This window comes from Vigna radiata, chromosome 7 (assembly GCF_000741045.1).
Source record: "Vigna radiata var. radiata cultivar VC1973A chromosome 7, Vradiata_ver6, whole genome shotgun sequence".
In the NCBI taxonomy this organism is placed as follows: Eukaryota; Viridiplantae; Streptophyta; class Magnoliopsida; order Fabales; family Fabaceae; genus Vigna; species Vigna radiata.
Window position 1 is genome coordinate 5,459,898 of NC_028357.1, and position 22,088 is coordinate 5,481,985.

Sequence of the window (22,088 nt, forward strand, 5' to 3'; positions counted from 1 at the left end):
TTACATAACTCAAGTTAATTAAAAGGTCGCTTTCAGAGCTAAGAAGAAATTGCCAGGAAACTCCATATACTTTTTTAATCTTCTTTACCTTTCTATAGGGGTTGGCCAATCATAGAAGTATGAATTTTACCTCCGAATGAAAAAGGGTTTCCATTATCTAAAAAAAAAAAATACTAAAACTAAAGCAATTTTCCACACCTTCCTTGCCTTTTGGGCTTTCAGAATACACAGACGAGAAATTTCCCCCACACGAATAAATAGATGTCACTCACCGAATAAACTCGTCAAATACATCCAAATTTTTTCTTCATACACATTCAAGTTCCAACTTTGGGATAGAGAAACACTAAAAGAGAAACATATTACCATATACGAAGGTTTTACTGAAAAGTCAGCACAACCAGCCAGTTTCAGTGTTGCATTTACAAGGGAAATGAAAGAATTAATACTTTTTCAATTAAAGAAACAAGGAGAGGACTTACAACATAAGTCGTGACATATTTGAAAACCCCAAACACTAACACAGAGAGAACATAACACCCCACAACAAAATCATGGGAATTCCCACATCTTGTACTGAAATCAGATGCAACAAACTCCAGTCAATCACCAGATCCGACAAAGCACCGATCAAGTTATATCTTCAGCAAGGAAGATGATATCTGCTGCTTTGCATATATGCATTTACTTCATAATGGAATTGAGACAATATTTGTCTAAGCAGCAAGAACTATGATCACGATCAGAAGCACAATCCCGAAAATCACCAAAAGCAAGCATGTCTATGGAGAAAATAAAAGAGCACAAGGTTAACAGGGGAAATATACCAAGATTTCAAAAGGGTGAAAAAAAGACTAAACATTGACCAACGATGAACAAACAAGTCTGTCAAGATGGTAGACAGTCTATGATAACTCCTTTAAGTAGGAAATTACATAAGCTATTACTTATTCCATCAAACACTTCTTCTCTTCCATATTATGACAACGATGCAATAATCCTACTTTCAAAATGGAAAACAAATATTGTTTGCAATATGCAAACTGATAATAATAGACAAAATTACAGACTAATCCACCTACAAAGATTTTAGCTGCATGTATAGTATGTTTAGAATACGTTTCTCTATAAGTATTTCTAGAAGAAAATACTATAAAATGAAATAAACTTTTCTCCATAATATAAAATTAGTTCATGCACATGTTAAAAATATTCTTGCGAAATTCTACATATTACTTTATCCGTAAACTAGTTTAAACTTATATAAGTTCAATTAATTTGTCCTTCATATTTTCTTCATGTGGAGGAGTTTATTCAAATAAATCCGTAGTTATTTCTAAAATACGTGTCATGTACTATAATCATCAATAAATTTAATTTTGAAAGTAAATACATCAGCACAAGTCAATACAAAATCATTTTTAAATCAAACCCCATTCTGTGGCCTGGGCCATTAGTCAAACCTTCTTTAGAAGATATCTCCTCTGGAGATTCCACATATAAAAAGTCATTTCATGGAAGGAGGTTGAGTCTTACAAACAGTAATTTTATGACAATTAGAAAATTGATACATTACCAAAGAGGAATTTGATCTTTGGGTCTTTGAAGCTTTTAAAAGTTGAGATTTTGCTTGTGCTGTTGCTGCATGGGAGTTCTCAATGTTGGAGCCAATATCATCTGTAAAATGAAATTTAGTGGCATTAGAGAACATGAACAAATACGGAAAAATAAATTCGTGCAGCAATATAAAATGCGCACAATCAGGAAAATAAAAGGGAATAAAAAAAATTACCAATCATGGTTCCTTGCTCATGGACAAGCACAGCAAGATCTTTGAAGATCTCGTTAACTTCACCAATTTGCTGCTGTATTTCTTGAATGCCTTGCTCCCTTTCCTCAATGATGGCCTCGTTAAAGGCAATCTCATTATCTAAGAACAAAACCTCCTGCCTGCAGCATGAATAAAACAAGAGGTAAGGTACTGAAATAATGCAATGTAGAAAATATGAAAAATCTGATAACCCATAAATTCAATTATTCATCTACTTTAGTGACACAACGGATAATTCTAACATTGATTATGCCACCAATTTCATTGCACCAGAGCATTATAAGAGAAAAAAAGCGGGAAGAAGGGAGCTTTTGGTAGTTGATATCAATTATTTTCAGGATAATAGTATGTTGCAGATGAATATGTGGTACTCCAACAGATATATTGGAAAGATTTCCTTTTTCAGGATAAACAATTGACATTCAGTTGTCCAATCAAACTTAATAATGTAGCCACGATCAATTCATGATTCCAGCTCCTTTGAATCACCAAGGATGAAAAAAATAAATAAAAGCATCCTATTTTTCACCAATTCTAAATTTTCAAATGGTTAATAATCCTGATTATTGACCCAATATTACATTTCAAAAATTGCTTTTCCACACCATATATTGGAAATAGATCCATAATACACAAAATGAATCTGCAAATCCCTGACATACTACTAATCATAAATGAGAAAATACCTCCTTGATTCCACGAGTAAGGCACGCTCTTCTGGTGATTTATCAGAACCAACACCTAATTCACCAGCAGTATAGCTGCAAGCCCAAAGGAAAATCTCCGTCATACCATTGTTTGCAAAGGTATATTATACACTGGCAGTGATTACAGAAGAAGAATCGATAATCTAGAAACCAAATGCATAAAAATTAAACTGCAAAACTCTAAAAGTAGCCTAATCTAAAACAGGTCCTATTCTGCATAAGCCATACACTTCAAAACAAAGGAGAAACACAGTCTTGCCCCTAAACTTCTATAGGCTCTAATTATAATTGATAAATCACCTGGAAGGAAGGACTGCTTGGGGAACAAAAGGAGTGTATGCTGTTTCCCTCTCAGCTGCAAGACGTTGTGCCTTCTGAAACTCTTTCAATACTGCTTGAAAATCTTTCGCAAGTTTAGCGTCTGCGATCTTCTTGCTCGCCTGCAAAAATAAGAAAAACTTTTAGGTAAAAGGCATTGAAGATCATGCAACCATACAAAGGATCTGCCTGTCACAAACTTTCACAGTATTCTTTAAAAGAATGATGCAGATTGATTATAAAATTACCAATCCAATAAAAATGACAGCAATAATATAAATAATAATAGTATTCAGAGGAGTTAATGCCTTTTGGAAGACGATCACAAAATACTGAGACGGGGACCAAATAAACAAACTGCTCTGCACATGCAGATGCAGTAAAATACAAGATAAAGGTTCAAACTTACATTAACTTCAGCATGATGATCAATGTCACTAGCTTGCTTAAGTTTAGCTGATGTATCCTTCACCAATTGCCCAATATGTAGTCTTGTCTTGTGGCTGTAAGTTTTAAAATAGGTTAAAATATTAGTCAACCACAGTAATAGCCAAAGAGGTCCTTGTTCCACTAAATCAAAACTTAATATACAAGAGGGACAGTGTCCACTTTGCAAGGCTAAAAAAGAGTTCAGATTCCCAACATCCCTCGACTTCATTTGTTAACTACTTTGAATCACGAAGCTACCTTCTATAATAGTATAACTACTTAACATTATAATCACCAAATATTCCATTACATAGAATGTCCTGTTCCTGATTTGAAAAATTAGCATATCACTATATAGCTTAATCCCAACTAGAGAAACAAGAAGAAGAAATATAACCTCGATCAAAGTATCAGAAATAGTAATTTTGATCATTCTTCCCATCAACAAGTGGAATTAAATTAACGAAGATGACCTTGTAGAACCCAAAAAAATAAAGGTCCGCTTCAATTCAATCGAGAAAAAACCCAAACTTAGCCCATCTAAACGAAAACGATCCCCAAAACGCCAAGCAACATGGAAATATTGTAATTCGAGCGGCCATTCAGCTGATTCGACAATTTTGATGTTGAAGGGGGGAAAGGGGGGAGGGAACGTTACTTTATCTTTTTCTTCGGAAAATAAAAAGTCAATAACGATCAGTTAGCTGAAATCAAAGAAATTGAGTGTGATGATGAAGAACTAACAGCTTCTCGCGGAGCTCGGGGGTATCTTTGGGGGTTCCGAGGGTGTTGACGAGTCTCTGGAAGGTGGAGACGGCGGTGTTGATCTGAAATATTCCGGCAGCCACTGCCTGCGTGGGGTCCTGCTTGCCGTTGGCCAAGCCACGCCTGGAACCGAAGGGCCGACCAGCCTCGATGTCCTGAAAGCTCATAATTCCGTTTCACTTTCTCGAGAAAATTGGGAGAATTTTCCTGAGAAAGGGAGGGAAAAGGCGAAGGAAGCGTTTACCGGGATCTGGGAGAATAAAGAGAGGGGAATTTGAGGAATTAGGGCAGTGCAAGAAAAGGGAAGCGAACGAAGATTTGGATTCCGTGAGGTAGTTTCTTCGGTGGGTCTCTATGGTTGTAATTCCCTGCCGCTACATTGGCGTGGACGCGCTCTTCAAACACGTGGCGCTCTTCGATAGGATGGAGTCAAGCTTCTATTTTGGTGGCGTCGTGGGAAATTAATAACTCCTAATTATTGGTGCCGTGTTTATTTAATTTTAAATTGTTGGAGAGGGAGCCACGGTGGACGCTTCCTTTTGTACGTGTCTAATCATTTTGATTAAGTTTAATATTAAAATTCATTTTTTATAATTATAAACTTATAAGAGAGGTTAAATATGTTTTTATTTTCTCATCTTTTTCATTTAGTTTCTCTTCAAATTTAGTTTCATTTTCATTTACTTTTTTAATGAAATTATCATATTTAGTTCTTAAATATCATCAATATTAATTTTTGTGTGATCTGACTAACGATGTGTTACATTTCATGCAATGTGTACTTTTTCAGCATGGCTCTCCTTGGAACGCCACTTGGTTTGCTTTCATTGACTCTACCAAGTTCCCACTAAAGTTCTCCTTCTCATTTATCCTTGTGATGAAGGCTTTCAGGTTCGTCATAGGATTGGGAAACAAGGAAACAAGGGTGATTACTGCGAGATTAGGCCAGATCATGAATCTCATGGTGGCGCAATTCTTTGTTTCACAATTTGCGAGACATTGCGATTAAGGTTTGTTGAATTGGGAATTATTCGTGCATTGAATTTGATTACAAGGGAGAACTCTCGCGGTGGGTTCCACATTTCAGATGCAATGAACCAAGCTCCCATTGAAGTATTCATCCTCATCTGGTTACAAATTCTCCAACAATCAGGTTTTACCCCTTGTGTCAGTGAGAACACGCTCATGGGTTTGATGGTGGTTATGCGAGATTAGGGTAGTTCGCGATTCTCTGTTTCACGATTTGGGGGACATTGCGATTAGGGTTTACTGAATTAGGAATTTATTTTGCGCATTGAATTTGTTGCAACGGAGAACTCTCGTGGCGGGTTTTGCATTTCTGATGCGATGAACCAAGATCCCATGAAGTACTCCTTCTCATCTACCTACTGTTACCAATGAAGAGCATTGGTGAAATTTGAAGAAAATTATTTTGATGATGATGCAAAAAGATAGACTTGAAGAAAATATTATAACTTGTCTTTAAAAGCACTTTGTAGGATACAAATGTATTAGGAATGTATTTAAATATGTAAATCTTGTATTTTTGGTATTGTTAAGTATTTAATCGATTATGAGAAGCTATAATTAATTATCCTGAGCCTTTTTTGAAAAACCATGTTGCTCTGGAATAATCCATTTTTCCTCCAAATAATCGATTATCACTATTTTGAAAAACCTGTAACGGTTTGAATAATCGATTATCACTTACAATAATCGATTATTACTGGTAGTTGTAAAGTGACCTTTCATCTTCGAACTAGCTGCCTATATATAGGTGATCTTAGAACTTTAGAAAAAAAACTTTGAGCTTTTGTAGAATACAATTTGTCTGAGGAAGTTCTCAAAAGCTAGTTCAAGTTCTTTGCCTGGTCTCGTGAATAGGAGAAGCTTGTGTTTCGTTTGTCGAAAGTCGGAGCGGTTCTCTTCGAGTTGGCAAGGTGTGTTTTCCCTAGTCTCGTGAATAGGAGAAACTCGCGTTTCTTTTGTCGAAAGTCGGAGCGGTTCTCTTCGAGTTTGCAAGGTGGTCATCTTCCGATTCGTTTGTCGAAGGAAGATCTTCTCTATGCTGTTCCGGTTTGTTGGTTGAAGGAAAGTGCAGAGTGATTGCTTCCGGTTCGTCTGTTGAAGGAAGTACCCTTCCGGTTCGTTTGTTGAAGGAAGGTTCTTTTATCTCTCTGTTTAATCACTTTATTGTAAATCTGTGAAACTGTTTTTTTAGTGAAACTATTAATCACTTTTTATAGTGATTAATGACTGGACGTAGATTCTTTTAAATCGAACCAATATAAAAGTTATCTATTTGATTTTTCTACTCCCTATACTCTTTACTGTTTTGAGCATATCAACTGTTTGATAAATTTTCTCTTAGAAAACTTACTTTTAAAACTGACCATTTTAATATAACTTGTGACCAAACACGCTTTCCGCTACTTTTCAAATATTATTCCGCTGCGCGACTCGCTATCTTGATACCTACACCTACAAATTCTCCAACAAACAGGCTCTACCCCTTGTAGCGACGAGAACGCAAGAGAGCAGTGACGCTTATGCGTTTGATGGTGATTTTGTGATTTTGTTTCTGTAGGTCTGTGTTTCAGGTGATGGCAGACTCGTGGCAGTATATGGATTTTGTGATGAAGGCTTTCTCTGATTTGTCATAGGTTGGGAAACGAGGGGGATTGTTGCAAGATTAAGGTAGATTACGATTCCCATGATGGTGCGATTCTTTGTTTCACAATTTGCCAATACCAAGTTCTCAAAGGCAAAACACAAGGGTTACATAAACTCTAGATCATATTTTCCACAGTTTTAAACAAAACAAATGTGTTTTTGTATGTTAGAATTGTTACCAATAAGGAGTATTGGTAAAACCTGAAGAATTGTTTTGATGATGCTGCAAGAAGTATTATTTGAAGAGAACATTAGAATTATTTAAAAAGCAACTTGTAGAATTTGGATGTAGAAGGAAAATCTTAAACCTTGTATTTTTAAGTTGAATAATCGATTATGGACAAGCTATAATCGATTATCACTTGCATTTTGTACTAGAATAATCGATTATCATGAAGCAATAATCGGTTATCACAAGTCATACTTGAATAATCGATTATCACTTCATATAATCGATTATCACTTTTTGAAACCCTGTAACGGACTTGAATAATCAATTATCACTTACAATAATCGATTATTCATGGCAGTTGGGACCTGACCTTTGACATTCAGTTCAATTGGCTATATATTTGGCTTCTGTAAAATTCAGAGGCAACGTTGTTGAACTGAGAAGCTTAATAGAACACTGTTTGTCAGAGGAAAGTTCTCATAAGCTTTGTTCATAGTTCCCTTGCTTGGTCTCGTGAAAGGAGAGGCTCGCGTATCGTGTGTCGATAGTCGGAGCAGACTCTCTTTGAGTTAGCTAGGTACTCTGCCTGGTCTTGTGAAAGGAGAAGCTCGCGAATCGTTGGTCGATTGGCGGAACGGTTCTCTTCAAGTTGGTAGAGTGGTCTTCTTCCGGTTCGCTCGTCGAAGGAAGGTTCTTTTATATTTTGTTCACTTAATTGTAATTTGTGAGATTGTTTTTAGTGGAACTGTTAATCACTCTTTATAGTTATTAACGACTGGACATAGATTTTGTTGAATCGAACCAGTATAAAATACTTGTGTGATTTTTCTATTCCCTACACTCATTTTAGTTTACGCATATTAACTGTTTGATTAATTTTCTGAAAGAAAATTATTTTAGCGAAAAAGGACCAACTTTGTTTTAACAGTGACCGAACACGCTTATACGCTTTCTAAGTTTTAATTCCGCTGCGTTATACTCTTCGAACCATACCCCTTCGATACCATCAAGAATGAGAGTCTAAAACATTGTTATGAAGACCTCACTCAAGAACACTCTAAAAATCCGTTGTCAGCTTTTTCTCGCCTGATAATCTATTATCCACTTATGGTAGACCTGTCAAAACAGGTAACCTGGCTCGACCCAGCCTGGTCAACCACGAGTTGGTCACTTAGTGAGCCAACCCAACCCGACTCACTTATTAACGAGCTGAAAAAATTCGAATCCGACCCGACTCATCACGAGTTGGTGGGTTAAACGGGTTGGCTCGTTATTTCATTTAATTATAAGCTTTTTTTTAAATAAAAAAATGACAACTTTTTTTAATTCAAATATAAATAAATGTCATACTAAAATGATGTTAAACTATAAAACAATTCAAAATAAATATAAAAAAAAAGTATCATACAATCCAAGCGTAATCCAAAATCATGTACAAAAGGTGAACAAATAAGTTTTTAATATTCATAATTTTTGTATCACTTGTCCATTTATAATATTAGAGTCTTGAATAGATAACTATTATAGCTGTCAAAATGGGTAACCTGGCTCGACCCGGCCCGGCCCGACCCACCACGGGTTGGTGGGTAAACGGGTTGGTTCACCAGCCCATTTAATTACATTTTTTTTAAAATAAAAAAATACAAACTTTCTGTAATTTAAATTTAAACAAATTTCACTCCCAAAAAATTATGTTAAAGACAATTCAAAATAATAATAAAAAGTACAATATAATCCAAATGTCATCCAAAAACATACAAATAAGTTTCTTATACTCATCATTTTTTGTTCCTTATCCATTTACGATATTAGAATCTTGAATAAATAAATTCACAATATTCTGCTCTCTTGAATCATCTTCTTTATCTTCATCTACAATTCAAGAGAAAAAAGTTTTAACTAATGATATTGAAACACAAAGTAGTAAATAATTAAATAAATTCCGCAGTACTAATAATAATGTTACCTGTTAATTCAAAACCATGTAACAAATTTTGAGTTAAAATGAGTGCCTCAACATTCTCTAGAAGAATGGAGGAACGATATTTGGTTAGCACACGAGAACCAAGACTAAAGGCAGACTCATTAGCAACTGTTGTGATTGGAATGCTAAGAATGTCATAAGCCATCTTAGATAAGTTTGGATATCGATCTTGACGATCCCTCTAATAACCCAATACATCCAACTTTTCAAAAAATTTTGGATCAAGATTCCCCTCATCTAAGTAAAGGTCCATTTCATACCTTCCAGTGTCATTAACATGTTGGCTCAAATAATCCACATATTCCTAAAACATCATGAAACATATTTAATATGTCATTCATCATAAGTAAGAAATAAAGTAAAATAAGTTGAGAATTAAAAACTTACATCAAATGCATCCATCATCGGCTCATCATTAGTAAAAGAAGGTTGTGTTGGAAGGGAAACTTGAGAACTTGAAATGTTTGAATCAATTGAATTTGATTTGACATATTCTTCAAACAACTTATACATGTTATCCTTTAAAAAATTAATCTTTTCTTCACAAGTAGAAGGATTAATCTTTCTATAACAAAATCGAATTGCTTCAAACTTCATCCGTGGATCAAGAATAGCTGCAATAGCAAGAATGTCACAATATTGATCCCAATACTTACTAAACTTGTTCATCATACTCAATAACATATCTTTAATCGTCGGATCATCACTTTTAACATTGTCCAGCAACAAACATACAATTTTCCAAACTTGCATGAAGTAACAATTAGAAGTTGGATAAGAAGAACCTGAAATCAAATTAGTCATGACATAAAATGACTTCAAGAACTCACACATTTTTTCAGCCCTTTTCCACTCATCATTTGAGAGACAATGAACATAGTTTCTATCAATCTCAAGCATAGGATAGGAAGAATTCCATCTAGCAGGAACATCCATTCTCAAACCTACTTTGGAATCAATACCTCTTAATTGCATAACACATTCTTTAAATGTAATTTTTCTTGCCTCTAATCCTCTCACATATTTTATACTCTCTCTGATCATTTGCAAAGCATTAGAAGCCACCTTTAATCCCTCTTGCACAATAATATTCAAGATATGTGCATTACACCTTACATGAAAGTAATCACCATTACAAAGCAAACTATTTTGCAATTTCAAAACCTCACTCCAAATTTTATGCAACACCTCATTGGCACTAGCATTGTCTAATGTGATAGAAAAAATCTTCCTATCTATTTCCCAGTCAAGCAATAAAGCAAAGAGAGCTTGTTCAAATAATGTATACTCAAATTGTTTAAATAAAATGAACAAAATTTGACACAAGCATGTTAGAACATGAAAAAATCATTCCATGTTTTCAAATCCCCCAGAACAAAAAACAAATTTGCAAACCCCTATTTTTTTCACTATAGGGTTTTTGAAAAAAAACAGAAAGAGAAAGAGAAGTGAGAAAACAAAAATCTGGAGAAAAGAGAAGAAAAAAGGAAGGGTGTTTTACCTGCTCCTTGAAGAATTTCAGTGAAGTGAGGGTGAGAGCATCGTCAAATGAGAACAAGTACCGTGAGAGTGATTTGTGAGAGCAAATGTTACTTTTTTGGTATACACAGTGAGTGAAGAGAGTATTTTATTTTTTAGGGTTTCATAAATAAAATAATAAATTAAAAAGAAAATTAAGTAGGTGGGTTGGTAGGCCAACCCAGCTCACCACGGGTTCAACCCGCATGAGCTGGGTCTAAATGAGTCGGGTTGAAATCTGACCCGCATATAAGTGGGTTGTATTTTTCAAACCCAACCCGGCCTGAACCTGTGACGGGCCGGGTTGGCCCGCGGGTTGTGATCCTTTTTTACGACTCTAATAAATATATAATATTTTTCTCTCTTGAAACATATTTTTCTTTATCATCAGAAAAAAATGCTAACTAATAATATTGAAATATAAAATAATAAATAATTAAATTAAATTAGGTGGGTTGGTGAGCCAACCCGGCTCACCACAGGTTCAGCCTGGTCAATGGGGTTCTAAGTGAGCCAGGTTGAAAACTAGCCCGCATAAAAAAATTACATTTTTTTCAAACCCAACTCGGCTCAAATCCATGGTGAGCCGGGTTGGCCCACAATTTACAACCCATTTTGACAGTATTAACCTATGGTAATCGATTATGCATTTAATGAATGCACAACAACCAAACACATGCCTAAAATCTCTAACGGCTAGTCGTGATAATCGATTATGGTAATTCATAATCGATTATGGGTAATTGATTATCATAGTTTGGTAATCGATTATTCTAAAGCCAAAAATTGAGTTTTTAGTAGCCTTTAAAAACCTCTATGTGAGAATCAATTATCTTAAGTAGCTAATATATTATTGTAGAGCTTCTTTTACTCCAAAACGAATTTTAAAGCATAACTTACAAGGAATCAACAACATATAAAGCCCTATACATAAATCTACACATTACGAAAGCTTTAACACATAAAATAGATCTTCATGAAAGTCTTCTTGCAAAGTGAGCACTTGAGACTTGATTTGGACATCATCAAAACTTCTATACTTCGTGATTTTTCTAACAATCTCTCCTTTTTTAATGATGATCAAAATTCCTTTGATTTAAAGCTTTTTTAGCATGTGCTCATAATTTCTAGCTCATACATAACTTAAAGAAAAAGGGCATCGATAGATAAGAGAAAAATATATTAAAGCCTTTAAACATTTTTTTTAATCATTATAAAAAAGAGCTATTTATGATAATTATTTCTCCCCCTTAAGATAATACTCCCCTTGAATATAAGCCAAAAATAAATAAGGCAAATAAAATAATAATGCAAATTTTTATTGAAGCAAAAGAAACAACACAAGAGGCATAATGCAACAATACATAATAATGCAAGGAAATCTAGAATTCATCACTATCATCATCATCTACAGGGTTGACTAGGTCTTTTAGAACCTAAACCATAACATCTAGATTTCTAAGGAGGGAACAAACATCTTCATGCCTAGAGGCCCGAAGAGCGGACATATCTAACAACTGCCTAAAGATACTTTCTAAGGAATAAGAGGAGTCAGTAGGAGCAAGAGCACAAGGTTCAACTATGTATAGGGCATTAGCCACCTTTTGGTCTTCCTCTTCATCATCTGAATTCCTTATATCATCACGGTGGACATAGGTATTTTCTTGCAAGATGAAGCCCATCTGGCATAGTGAAAAGGCCTCGATCTGACTTCCATTGTGTGTACTTTGAAAAGCTTATCTCGAGATATCTACCCCCTTGTACTCAAGGATTCTTGAAACCAATAAGGCATAAGGTATAGGGTAATGAGGATACCTCTTGGCCTTCATCATAGTGTCGTAAATGAGACTAGGCCAATGAATCAAGATATCATTGATTATCCCATAGATAATCATGATGTTAGCCTCAAAGCATTGGACATGGTTGGAAGCTTGTGGACATAATAACTAGACTATTAGGAAGTGGATTAGTCTTTCATCCTTCTTAAGACCTCAACAAGCATCTACTTCTTGTTTATAAGCAACTCAAGATCCTTCAAGAAAGAATGAAAAACCATAATCTTATTGAATCCTTCAAGGCCTTAATAGAACATTACAACATCCTCATGTAGTTGTATCTTGGCCACAAACGTCCATATGTCGTCATCCAAAACAATGTATACTCCTTTTACCCTTGTGGAGTAGATCCCATCACACACCTTCAAATTGAAATAGAAAACTTGAACCAGATTAGGATAAAATTTACCTTGCATTTCCAAAAGCGACTGAATCCCTTGATGGAAGATCTAAGGTGGAAACAGAAAGCCATAGATATGAAACCGATTGAGATCCACATACTTAGGAGAAATCAACTTCCTCTTCTTCCAAAAAGTGGTAATTTCTCTATGTTTCTCGTCATAAAAAATCCAACCATTAAGGTTGTTGCCACAAACAATGGGTTGGGTTGAGGAAGCAGGACGTGAACTTCTTCGTTGGAGCTTTCTCCTTGTAGAAGCAACCATAACAGCAATGTAGGATCAAGGAAAAAGGAGACGGGTGGAATGGAAAGGTGCACATAAATGAACAAGAACGCACACAAATGAGCTAGAATGCACACAAAGCATAAATGATGGTATACTAATCCATCATAGACACCTATTTATATATATAAGATCGAAAATGCTTAATAAATGCATAATATAGCAATTTATGACGGTTGCAATGGCTATATTTTGAGCTTCCAATGTTCAGAACTCGTGACAATAAATTATTGCTTCAAATAATCGATTATCGTTTCAAAAACTAAAGCTCGAAACTTATGATAATCGAATATGGCTTCTCATAATCGATTATTCCAAAACCTAATTACATTTTCTAAAAGGAAGGATAATTGATTATCACCTGGGGATAATCAATTATTGCACGGGGATTTTCAAAAAACATGAAAATGCATCAAACAAGACCTCTAAAAGATTTCTAAGATCCCCAAATCCCTTTTAAACTCATACCAAATTTGCATTACACAACCTTCACCAACTCAAATTATCTCTTCTATCATACCAATCAGACAACATTCCCAAATTTCACAATATAATCAATTCATGCAATTTAAGAACCTAACCACAATTCAACAGATCACACTCATCACACAAAACAATCATTTAGTCAATTCACCATAGAATCATAAAATTAGACATTTAAAGGTATATATAACTTAAAAATAGTGCAACTAACTTCCCTTACTTGAAAGATAGATGAAATTGATCTAAGAAATCCCAATTCTCTTCAAGCTCAAATAATGTCCTATTTATACCTAAGAACAACAAAAAAATGATTAGGGCACACCATTGATTAATAAAGACTCGTATAAAAGACTAAAAATATGCATACAAGTGGAAGAAGTCTCACATGCCACAAATAACAGAAAAAGACCACGAAAAAGGGCTAAAATTTAACTTACATGACGAAGAAACAAATCAGTCCAAATTGAAGAGCTCGCCGCAAGGATAAAACCTATAGTCTCAGTTCTTTAATCAAACGAGCAGAGAGGAAGAACTCTTGGAGAAAAGTCAAAGAACTCTAAAAGAGTGATTTCTGTAGAGATGATATGTTTTTAAATAATGAAATTCCTCCATAACAAAACTATTTATATTAAAATATTTTAATATTAAAATGATTGAGTCTCACTATTTTTAAATAGTATCATTTCTAAAATGTCATTTTCTAAGTCTACACAAATTGGGAATATTATAATATTGAGATATCGTTAAGATTTGATATTTTGTTACCCTTTTTTCTCTCTTTGTACATATTACATGAATAAAATAAATCATAAGCTTCTTTGCATGATATCTCTTACTCTTACATTTTCAAAATTCTGAGATCTTGATCATGACACATAATCATCATTTTAAGAAACTTGTAGAATGAAAAGAGAAGGAAATTCTTACTCATGGTTATTTACAAGTCATTTTAATTGTGAAAATTTGATCTGTGAGTTGTTAAAATGCACACTTATCTAAAACAATTATGTGTATGGGAAATATTGGAAGGGAATTACATTGTTAGTTTGTTGTCTTGAAATCACCATTGTCCAAATCAAAATGCGAAAGAAAAAAAAAAGATAAAGATGACAAATGCAAAGTCATGTTTGTTTGTTGGTGTATCATAATTTATCATCACCATAATCATGTCTATAAATTCATGTAAAGAAATTTAAGATTATTTGAAATGAGAAAATGAAAGAAAAGATAAAATTCGAGACATGAAAGTGATAAATTTGATAAAGAAGTTTGAGTTGCAAATGATGAAAAAGTATAAAATTAAGGAATATTCAAACAAATTGTTAGATATTGCTAACGAGATAAAATTACACGGCAAGGAATTTTTTGGTTTCAAACTTGTTGAGAAAATTATAGTAACTATGCTACAAAAATATGAAGCATATGTAACTTTTTTGAAAAACGCAAAAAAATGTCTATAATTACTTGGACAAATAGTCATAGGTTTCTTGAAAGCATAGGAAAAATGAAGATTATTTAAAAAAGATCATACAATTGAAGGTACTTTAGTTCATACTAGTAAAAGAGTTTTCAAAGTCAATAGTTACAAAAGAAGCAAATACCACTAAAACAACAACACACAACTTTTCCATCTTATCCTTATTGAAAGAAAAATAGTCAACAACACAACAAATGTTGGTGGAGGCCATATGCAAAATGTCACAAATGTGGTCATGTCACAAATATGATCATTTTAGACATATTGGAACTACTTGTTGCAACATCATGTGTTACAACCAACAAATATATGAAAGGTTCAGTTATAGTTGTTGCAACATCATGTGTTACAACCAACAAATATATGAAAAGTTCACTTATAGATTAAGGTTGTACAAACTACACAAGTCATAATTAAAAAATCTTCAAAGAACTCAACAAATAAGATACTTTTAAAGTAATAACTAAGAATGAAGAACTTGTTGTGAAATGTATTAGAGCAATTACAATTAAAATTTATTAGGTTAACAAATGAACTTTTGATGATTTATATGTTTATGAGACCAATTCAAATTTGTTAAGTGATGTTCAGAAAAAACTTATAAGGTGTCTTTCGAAAATAAACTTTGTGTGCTTAAAAACATAAAAAAGAATATTCAAAATTCATATGAAAAAACAAAAGTTTTTCTTTAAAATTGATGAAAGAGAAATCACTATAAATGAAGAATGAAAATAAAGAATAAAACGTGTATCTTTTTAAAAAATTTAATACCCAAGTGAAGAAAGTAGTTCAATAGCAACATTTTAACATCATTACAGGTGCAATATTACTACCAGATGATTCACAATAAACAAAGAAGACGAAGTTGATAAAAAAAAATTATAACAAAAAATATCAATTTGAATGAAGATATAATCCCATAAAATAAAAAAAGAGAATTACATACAAAAATGAAAAAAAATAAACATTAAAAGAAAAGAAATCAAATTTGAAATTCAAATAAATAAGTATTAAAGCAGGAAAGAACGTTTAAAATACTTGCTTAATACATTTTTTTAAAATTAGATTATATGAATTTTTTATAAATATATTTTATATAAAAACAGAAATACATTTATTTATTATTTATATTTATGAAATTAAAATTGAGATATTATTAATATTATATATTATATTATATTTATTATACGTATATAAATAAAATAAATCATAAACTTCATATAATATTTCTTTTATATTTCCAAATCTCTCAAAATTTCAACAAATAAACACCATATTAAATTATTTATAATTTTAAAAACAATATTTATGTGATCAGCACAATATAAGAAAATTTACAACATAAGAAAACTCACACTTAATTTGAATGTTTATTAATCTCATTTCAATAATAGTTATATTCTATCAATTTCATTTATTTTTTCTACCTCTCAAATAATATTTAGTCGTCACTAAATATATTTTTTTATTAAATATAAAAGTTATATGTATTATAACTTTTTTCTATAAACTATTACATAATTAATTATTTTCAACGTTTATTACCAAATTATAGCATAAAATATTTTTTTAATAATCATTTTAAATAATTTTACCAAATCAGTGTACTATTACAAACGTTTAAAAACTCGTTTCAATTTTTTAATATTGAAAAAAATAATAATCGTAATAGATAATTACAAAAATTGTTAAATTAATAACAATTTATATTTTACGCAAGCCAAAATAATATCTTATTTTAGACCACCATATTTATTTTATTTTTATAAGTCAGAAGTTTAAATTACTTTTTCATTATAGTTTTTTATTTTGAGTTTTTAAAATTTGACCTTTTCTTTATCAAAAGTTTGAAAAAAGAAGAAAAATAGATCATTTATGCACAATTGAAAATTCAATTTCTCTTAAACGGAATTTTAAACTTGTCCAATAAACAAGTCTAATTTGAAAAATAAAATATGATAATTGATTTGAGAAATTTTATTTTATTATAATTTATTTGAGAAAAAAATTCTGCTTTCTGGTGTTTAAGACTTTATCAATTAAATATATTCTTATAGATTCTGAACCTCGGAATAGGAGAAATAGACACTAACTAACCCTAAATAAATCTAATTTTATAGTCTTTGTTTTAATAGTCAGTCAGTCACGGGAAGTCAAAATCTTACATATCCTAACGCGGTTTGCATGCCTTGCTATATACTCCATGGCACTCGCACGTGCGAATCAAATCCCGCACGTGTTTCCAAGTCTTCTCACTGAGACAGATAAAATAGAATACCAACCTTTCTACCGTTTTTCTCTTAGCTGAACTCTTCTCCCCCCTCTCCCTCTCTATCTATCTATCTGCGGCGGTTTCTGGTCACCGGAGATCTCTACGATGTCGGTGAGTTGCAATCGCATCCATACTATTATTTGACGAATCATTTCCGTATTTGTAAATTTCTCTCTCTCTCAATGTGCGTAATGTATGAAACACTGCCACCGCCGTAGAAATTTCGGTATGTGGAGCAGGTTCCGTACTTTTCGCAAAGCTTGTTCAGTTTAGTGAAAACGCGGAACAGTAGATCCGTCTTAATTTATTTTCTTTGCAACCGTGCTGTCTGGGTAGTTCATGTGAATTTATTATGTGTTATTAATATTTGGCATTTGGATTTGGAAAGTTGTGTTTTGGTGCGGAGGTTTGCTTAATTGTATCTTGACTTTGGAGAGAAATTGCATTCTATCGGACTAATGAACTTTATGTTATTTGATTTATGTTTTAGATGTTCTTAAGGTACTGTTCTGTAGTGTGTGGTATGATTTTCATTTAAGAGTTTCTAATAAGGATATCTAATTGATACGACTACAGATTCTGGAGAGGTTTATCTTGAATCTTTTGGTTGAAATTTCTCTGTTTCGTCTGCCCTGCACTAATGTTCCCCTTAAAATGGATTGAATAGCATCGCTAATGTTAAATGGAAAGATTGAATAGCGGGATTAAACAAGATGCTATGTTTTGATTCAAACTTGTTTAATAATTGTTCCGATACATTTATCTGATGGGTAAAGAGTGAAGAATATTAGTAATCCTTGTAAAGTGGTGACACAAATGTATAATTTTAAGAATACACATATCTCTTTACCTATGATTAAGCTGTGTGTAGTTTATGTATGGGTGATAGGGGTTGGTTCAGGTGACTAAGATTTCTGTATTTATTCTTCATTTGTTTTTTAACCATTTTTTAAATCAGGCTTCTCCGTTTTCCAAATTAAGTTTGTTAAATGTTGAACTCTCCCACCTAAGTTATGTCCCCCCTTTCTGACCTTTTATGCAAGATCGGGTTAATATGTGAACGGTAGTTGTAAGGGGCAATTATCAACAATTAAAAAATGAATGAGAGAATTGAAAACTTAATATTAGTTATTATTATATGTATATTTCTTTTTATCATTACTGATGATCTGAGGCGACATCACACTGGAAGTTTACATTTTTAGGAAATGTGCTTCAGTAGTGAGTAATGGTATATGCTGTGATTATGTCCTAAAGCGTGAGATTTCTGAACACGTGTGCATATAAGGAGCTGGGTTCTCCGTGCTGTTTTAACCTTTTAGTATTACATTATTTTCTTTCCAGATCAAAACTATTAAAGTCAGCAATGTTTCCTTGGGAGCAACTGTGCAAGATATTCAGGAATTCTTTTCCTTTTCTGGTGATATTGAATATGTTGAAATGCAGAGGTCAGTAAGTTGCATTGTTTGGTGTTTTAGTCCTTTTTGTTGTGTTTTACTCTTTAATTTTATTATACAAATTGTAAGTTTATATATTAATGCAGTTATGATGAACGGACTCAAATTGCCTTTGTTACCTTCAAGGATCCACAAGGTGCCGAGACTGCAGTATTATTATCGGTAATCTGCCTGTCATTTGTCACCAGTTAGTATATTTTTGTGCCAATTATCAAACATGATTCTTTATAGGATTATTGAGTGCGGAAAACAACTAATAAAGTTGTCCTGTATTGACAACCAAAACACCTATGTTCATTATTAAAAGTTGAAGATTCAGGATTGCATGTCATTATGCAATATGGACTGACAATTGGATTTAAAGCAAGATAATGCAGTATCAGCAACTTACTCAAAAGAATAGATTATATTTGATAATTTCAGAACCATGTTGTCTCACATGTTTCAAAACATTTCACTTTAAAGGCTTTTGAAGATCCTCTTTTCTTGAATTTCTATAGCATATGTTGGTTAATCTTCAATATTCCTGAATGTTTATATTTCATTGTTTTAATGTGTGCTAAAATTCAAAAGCATCTTTCATTTTTTCTGTCTGCAACATATGCATCTTGATTTCACATGTGTGATTATATCCGTGTTATTGTGTTACTGTGTCCCAACATTCAGAAGTTTGTTCATTTTATATTTTCAAGTATTTTGGAATTTTTGCTGTCTGCATGCAAACTTATGCGTGTTAATTTTGAAGCTTCGTATGCAATATCCTCCCCATTCATTTCCCTGTACAAAGTTAAATGTTTTGAAAGAAGTTGGTTCTGATACTGATACCGATGCCAGTGCTAGTTTACATTAATTATCCATTGTTTCATTTTCTCAACAATAAATGGTTCACAGTAAACCTCTTTCTTATGTAAACAATTTTTCCTATCCTGAAAGTTTGGGCTTCCTTTTACTATTATTTTCAGTAATCTTAATGGATTTGTATGTTATATTATTGATTCATGGGAATGTTCTGGAAACGTTTCCTTCCTTCTCTGCTTTTGATTGAAAAATTCTTTTGCTAATGGAACTATTTTGGAAATTTTCATCTGCTTTCAAGATTATTGATGCTAATGGTGACTTGTTTTCCATGCGGTCCTAGTGAATAAGCTGTCTTATTTATGGGTGATTCTGTGTAGCAATTGAAAAGAAAATACTATGTGGAACTCAGAGGTGGTATGATTTTACCTCTGTATGGAATGTGTGTAATTTTTATATTTATTAGAACTGCAATAATGTTATGATATGTTATACCCGGAGTTTAAAACATTGTTCGTCACGTGGTACATTGGTAAATGTCTATTTTTTCCCAGTAGTCCATGAAACATGTTACTATATCATCTAGTCGATATGAGATCTTCAATGAGTGGTCTAACAAGAGTCCAATAACAGTGGCATAATAGTCCCAAAGAACTTGACTAAGATAAACTATGAGAGTATCTTAGTAAGTGGATTTATGATTAACTTCACAAAACAGGTTTGTAAGATAATCATTACTCCCAACTTATATATTATAATTTGATCTTATTTCTAATTGTCATGGAATTTCCAACACACTATATAATTAGCCCCTTAAATGACATCAAATTCATTGATGAAGAATGAAAGGGGTGGTATTAAATTTCATTGATAAATGGAGAAGCAATGTCATGCCAAATGTTACCTTGTACGTCTATGGATAACTAAAATGGATGTATATTTGTTCCTTTAATGTAAAATTTTATATAGCCTGAGGTCATATTAAAATTTAACTAAGTTTCAATATTTCAGGGAGCAACTATTGTTGATTTGTCAGTTAAAATAGCACTTGATCCAGATTACAAAATTCCACCTGCTGCCTTGGCATCATCTGTAAGTTTTGTAAAGATCCTCTACTTATAAAGTACCTATGATTTTGCCTAACAACTCTGTGATATTTTTAAGGCAACACAGCGTAATGCTCCTGGTGGTGCTGAATCTGCTTTACGGAAGGCAGAGGATGTGGTCACCAGCATGCTTGCGAAGGGTTTTATCTTAGGTAAGGATGCTGTTAACAAAGCAAAGACTTTTGATGATAAACACCAGTTATCTTCAACAGCTTCAGCAAAAGTTACTTCTTTTGACCAAAAACTTGGGCTTAGTGAAAAAATAAGTGCTGGTGCTTCTGTTGTAAGTGGTAGAGTACGAGAAGTGGATCAAAAGTTTCAGGTTTCTGAGAAGACCAAATCAGCATTTGCAGTTGCAGAACAGAAAGTCAGTACTGCAGGGTCTGCTATAATGAAGAATCGATATGTGCTCACTGGGACTTCTTGGGTTACTGGTGCTTTTAATAGGGTTGCCAAGGCAGCTGAGGATGTTGGACAGAAGACAAAAGAGAAAGTGGTACATGCAGAAGAGGAACAGAAGCGAAAAGTAGAAGACCAATATGCACAGGTCCTTTCTGACTCCCCGAAAGCAGCTGCAACTAGCGATCTGCACTCTTCCAAGCCTGCTCCTGCTCAGGGTTTGATCCTCTGATTTGCTTCTTGTACATACCTTCTTTGAAACTCTTGCAAATTGTTTCCATGTGAACCCCACCCTTTTATCTGATTGAAATTAATGTAACACTTGTTTTACTGGTTAGATGCACAATTTTACAGTTGTTTCTTACTTCCATAAGCAAGATAAAATGAATGGTTTGAAATGGCTTGTTTCCATGGTCTTGCCCGCTCCCCCCATCTGTTTGGTAGCATAATAACTTTGGCCGTTCTTGTGCTTCAATAAATATATTTGGGTCAACTCGTGCAAGAAAAGGTATATTTGCTTTAATCATATGGAGACTCTTTATATGCCAACTATATTGACGGCTGAATATCTGAAGTACCCGCGGTATGTTGTTTTTTTTTTTAATCAAAACAAGACTTTGGGTTTGTTGGCAAGTTGAAGATGTAATAATGGTGGAAATGATAGACAAAAGGACTAGCTTTTGTGAGACTGTGATACGAGCAAGATATGGGTTAAGACTAGGGATGGCAAAAAAATCAGTAACCGTGGATACTTGCAGATAAAATCTATTACGAGTATTTACCGTGGATAAGAGGTACTCGTAGTAGTGGGTTTTAATATTCACTTGTTAATGGGAAAGGTTCGAGTATCACACTATCTATATTTGCAGGTATTTGCTATCCGTTAAAAAAAATGAAATTATAATTTTATCCATTAGTTTTTTTTTTCTAACTTTTTCATGTTGAGTAGGCACCAGATCATACCCAAAACTCTCAGAAAAATGATTCTCCTTGATGTACGTTTGGCAAGTGTACCAATCGTAATTGTAGTAACAAAATATCGTCCTCTGGGATTGAATGAGTTGAGTACCAGTTTACTAACTTACTTAATTTTGAGTGATAAAATTTATCCAGTAAAATGATGAACATAAACAAGTGATGGAAATTCAAATGATATAAACAATGTTAGAGAATTGATTTCATAC

The 22,088-nt window shown here is 33.2% G+C and overlaps 2 protein-coding genes across 3 annotated transcripts; one reads left to right on the plus strand and one right to left on the minus strand.

Moving 5' to 3' along the window:
* Window positions 1–264: 264 nt before the first annotated feature.
* LOC106769226 (syntaxin-22) lies at window positions 265–4,404 on the minus strand. Its single transcript, XM_014654753.2, has 7 exons — window positions 4,030–4,404; window positions 3,266–3,359; window positions 2,839–2,978; window positions 2,518–2,592; window positions 1,793–1,950; window positions 1,577–1,677; window positions 265–782 (listed from the first exon to the last, which is right to left on the minus strand). The coding sequence occupies exons 1-7, from the start codon at window positions 4,215–4,217 to the stop codon at window positions 717–719; spliced, it is 822 nt and encodes a 273-aa protein (XP_014510239.1). The 5' UTR covers window positions 4,218–4,404; the 3' UTR covers window positions 265–716.
* A 12,697-nt stretch (window positions 4,405–17,101) lies between these two features.
* Window positions 17,102–21,397, plus strand: LOC106765371 (binding partner of ACD11 1). 2 transcript variants are annotated; one of them, XM_014649959.2, is made up of 5 exons: window positions 17,102–17,258; window positions 18,492–18,595; window positions 18,691–18,766; window positions 20,411–20,491; window positions 20,573–21,397. In XM_014649959.2, the coding sequence occupies exons 1-5, from the start codon at window positions 17,253–17,255 to the stop codon at window positions 21,134–21,136; spliced, it is 831 nt and encodes a 276-aa protein (XP_014505445.1). In that variant the 5' UTR covers window positions 17,102–17,252; the 3' UTR covers window positions 21,137–21,397. The 2 variants fall into 2 exon arrangements, with proteins under 2 accessions (XP_014505445.1, XP_014505444.1); XM_014649958.2 differs by having other exon boundaries at window positions 17,106–17,258; window positions 20,564–21,244.
* Window positions 21,398–22,088: the final 691 nt, after the last annotated feature.

What these genes read in the sequence shown, in the direction of transcription:
- LOC106769226 (XM_014654753.2), bottom strand. Translation starts at nt 4,217, where the DNA reads ATGAGCTTTCAGGACATCGAGGCTGGTCGGCCCTTCGGTTCCAGGCGT. An exon ending in CCCGAGCTCCGCGAGAAGCT is followed by an intron (nt 3,360 to 4,029) that starts GTTAGTTCTTCA and finishes TAAAACTTACAG; the next exon opens with CCACAAGACAAGACTACATA. An exon ending in TTACTCGTGGAATCAAGGAG is followed by an intron (nt 1,951 to 2,517) that starts GTATTTTCTCAT and finishes TTCATGCTGCAG; the next exon opens with GCAGGAGGTTTTGTTCTTAG.
- LOC106765371 (XM_014649958.2), top strand. An exon ending in GAATATGTTGAAATGCAGAG is followed by an intron (nt 18,596 to 18,690) that starts GTCAGTAAGTTG and finishes ATATTAATGCAG; the next exon opens with TTATGATGAACGGACTCAAA. An exon ending in AGACTGCAGTATTATTATCG is followed by an intron (nt 18,767 to 20,410) that starts GTAATCTGCCTG and finishes TCAATATTTCAG; the next exon opens with GGAGCAACTATTGTTGATTT.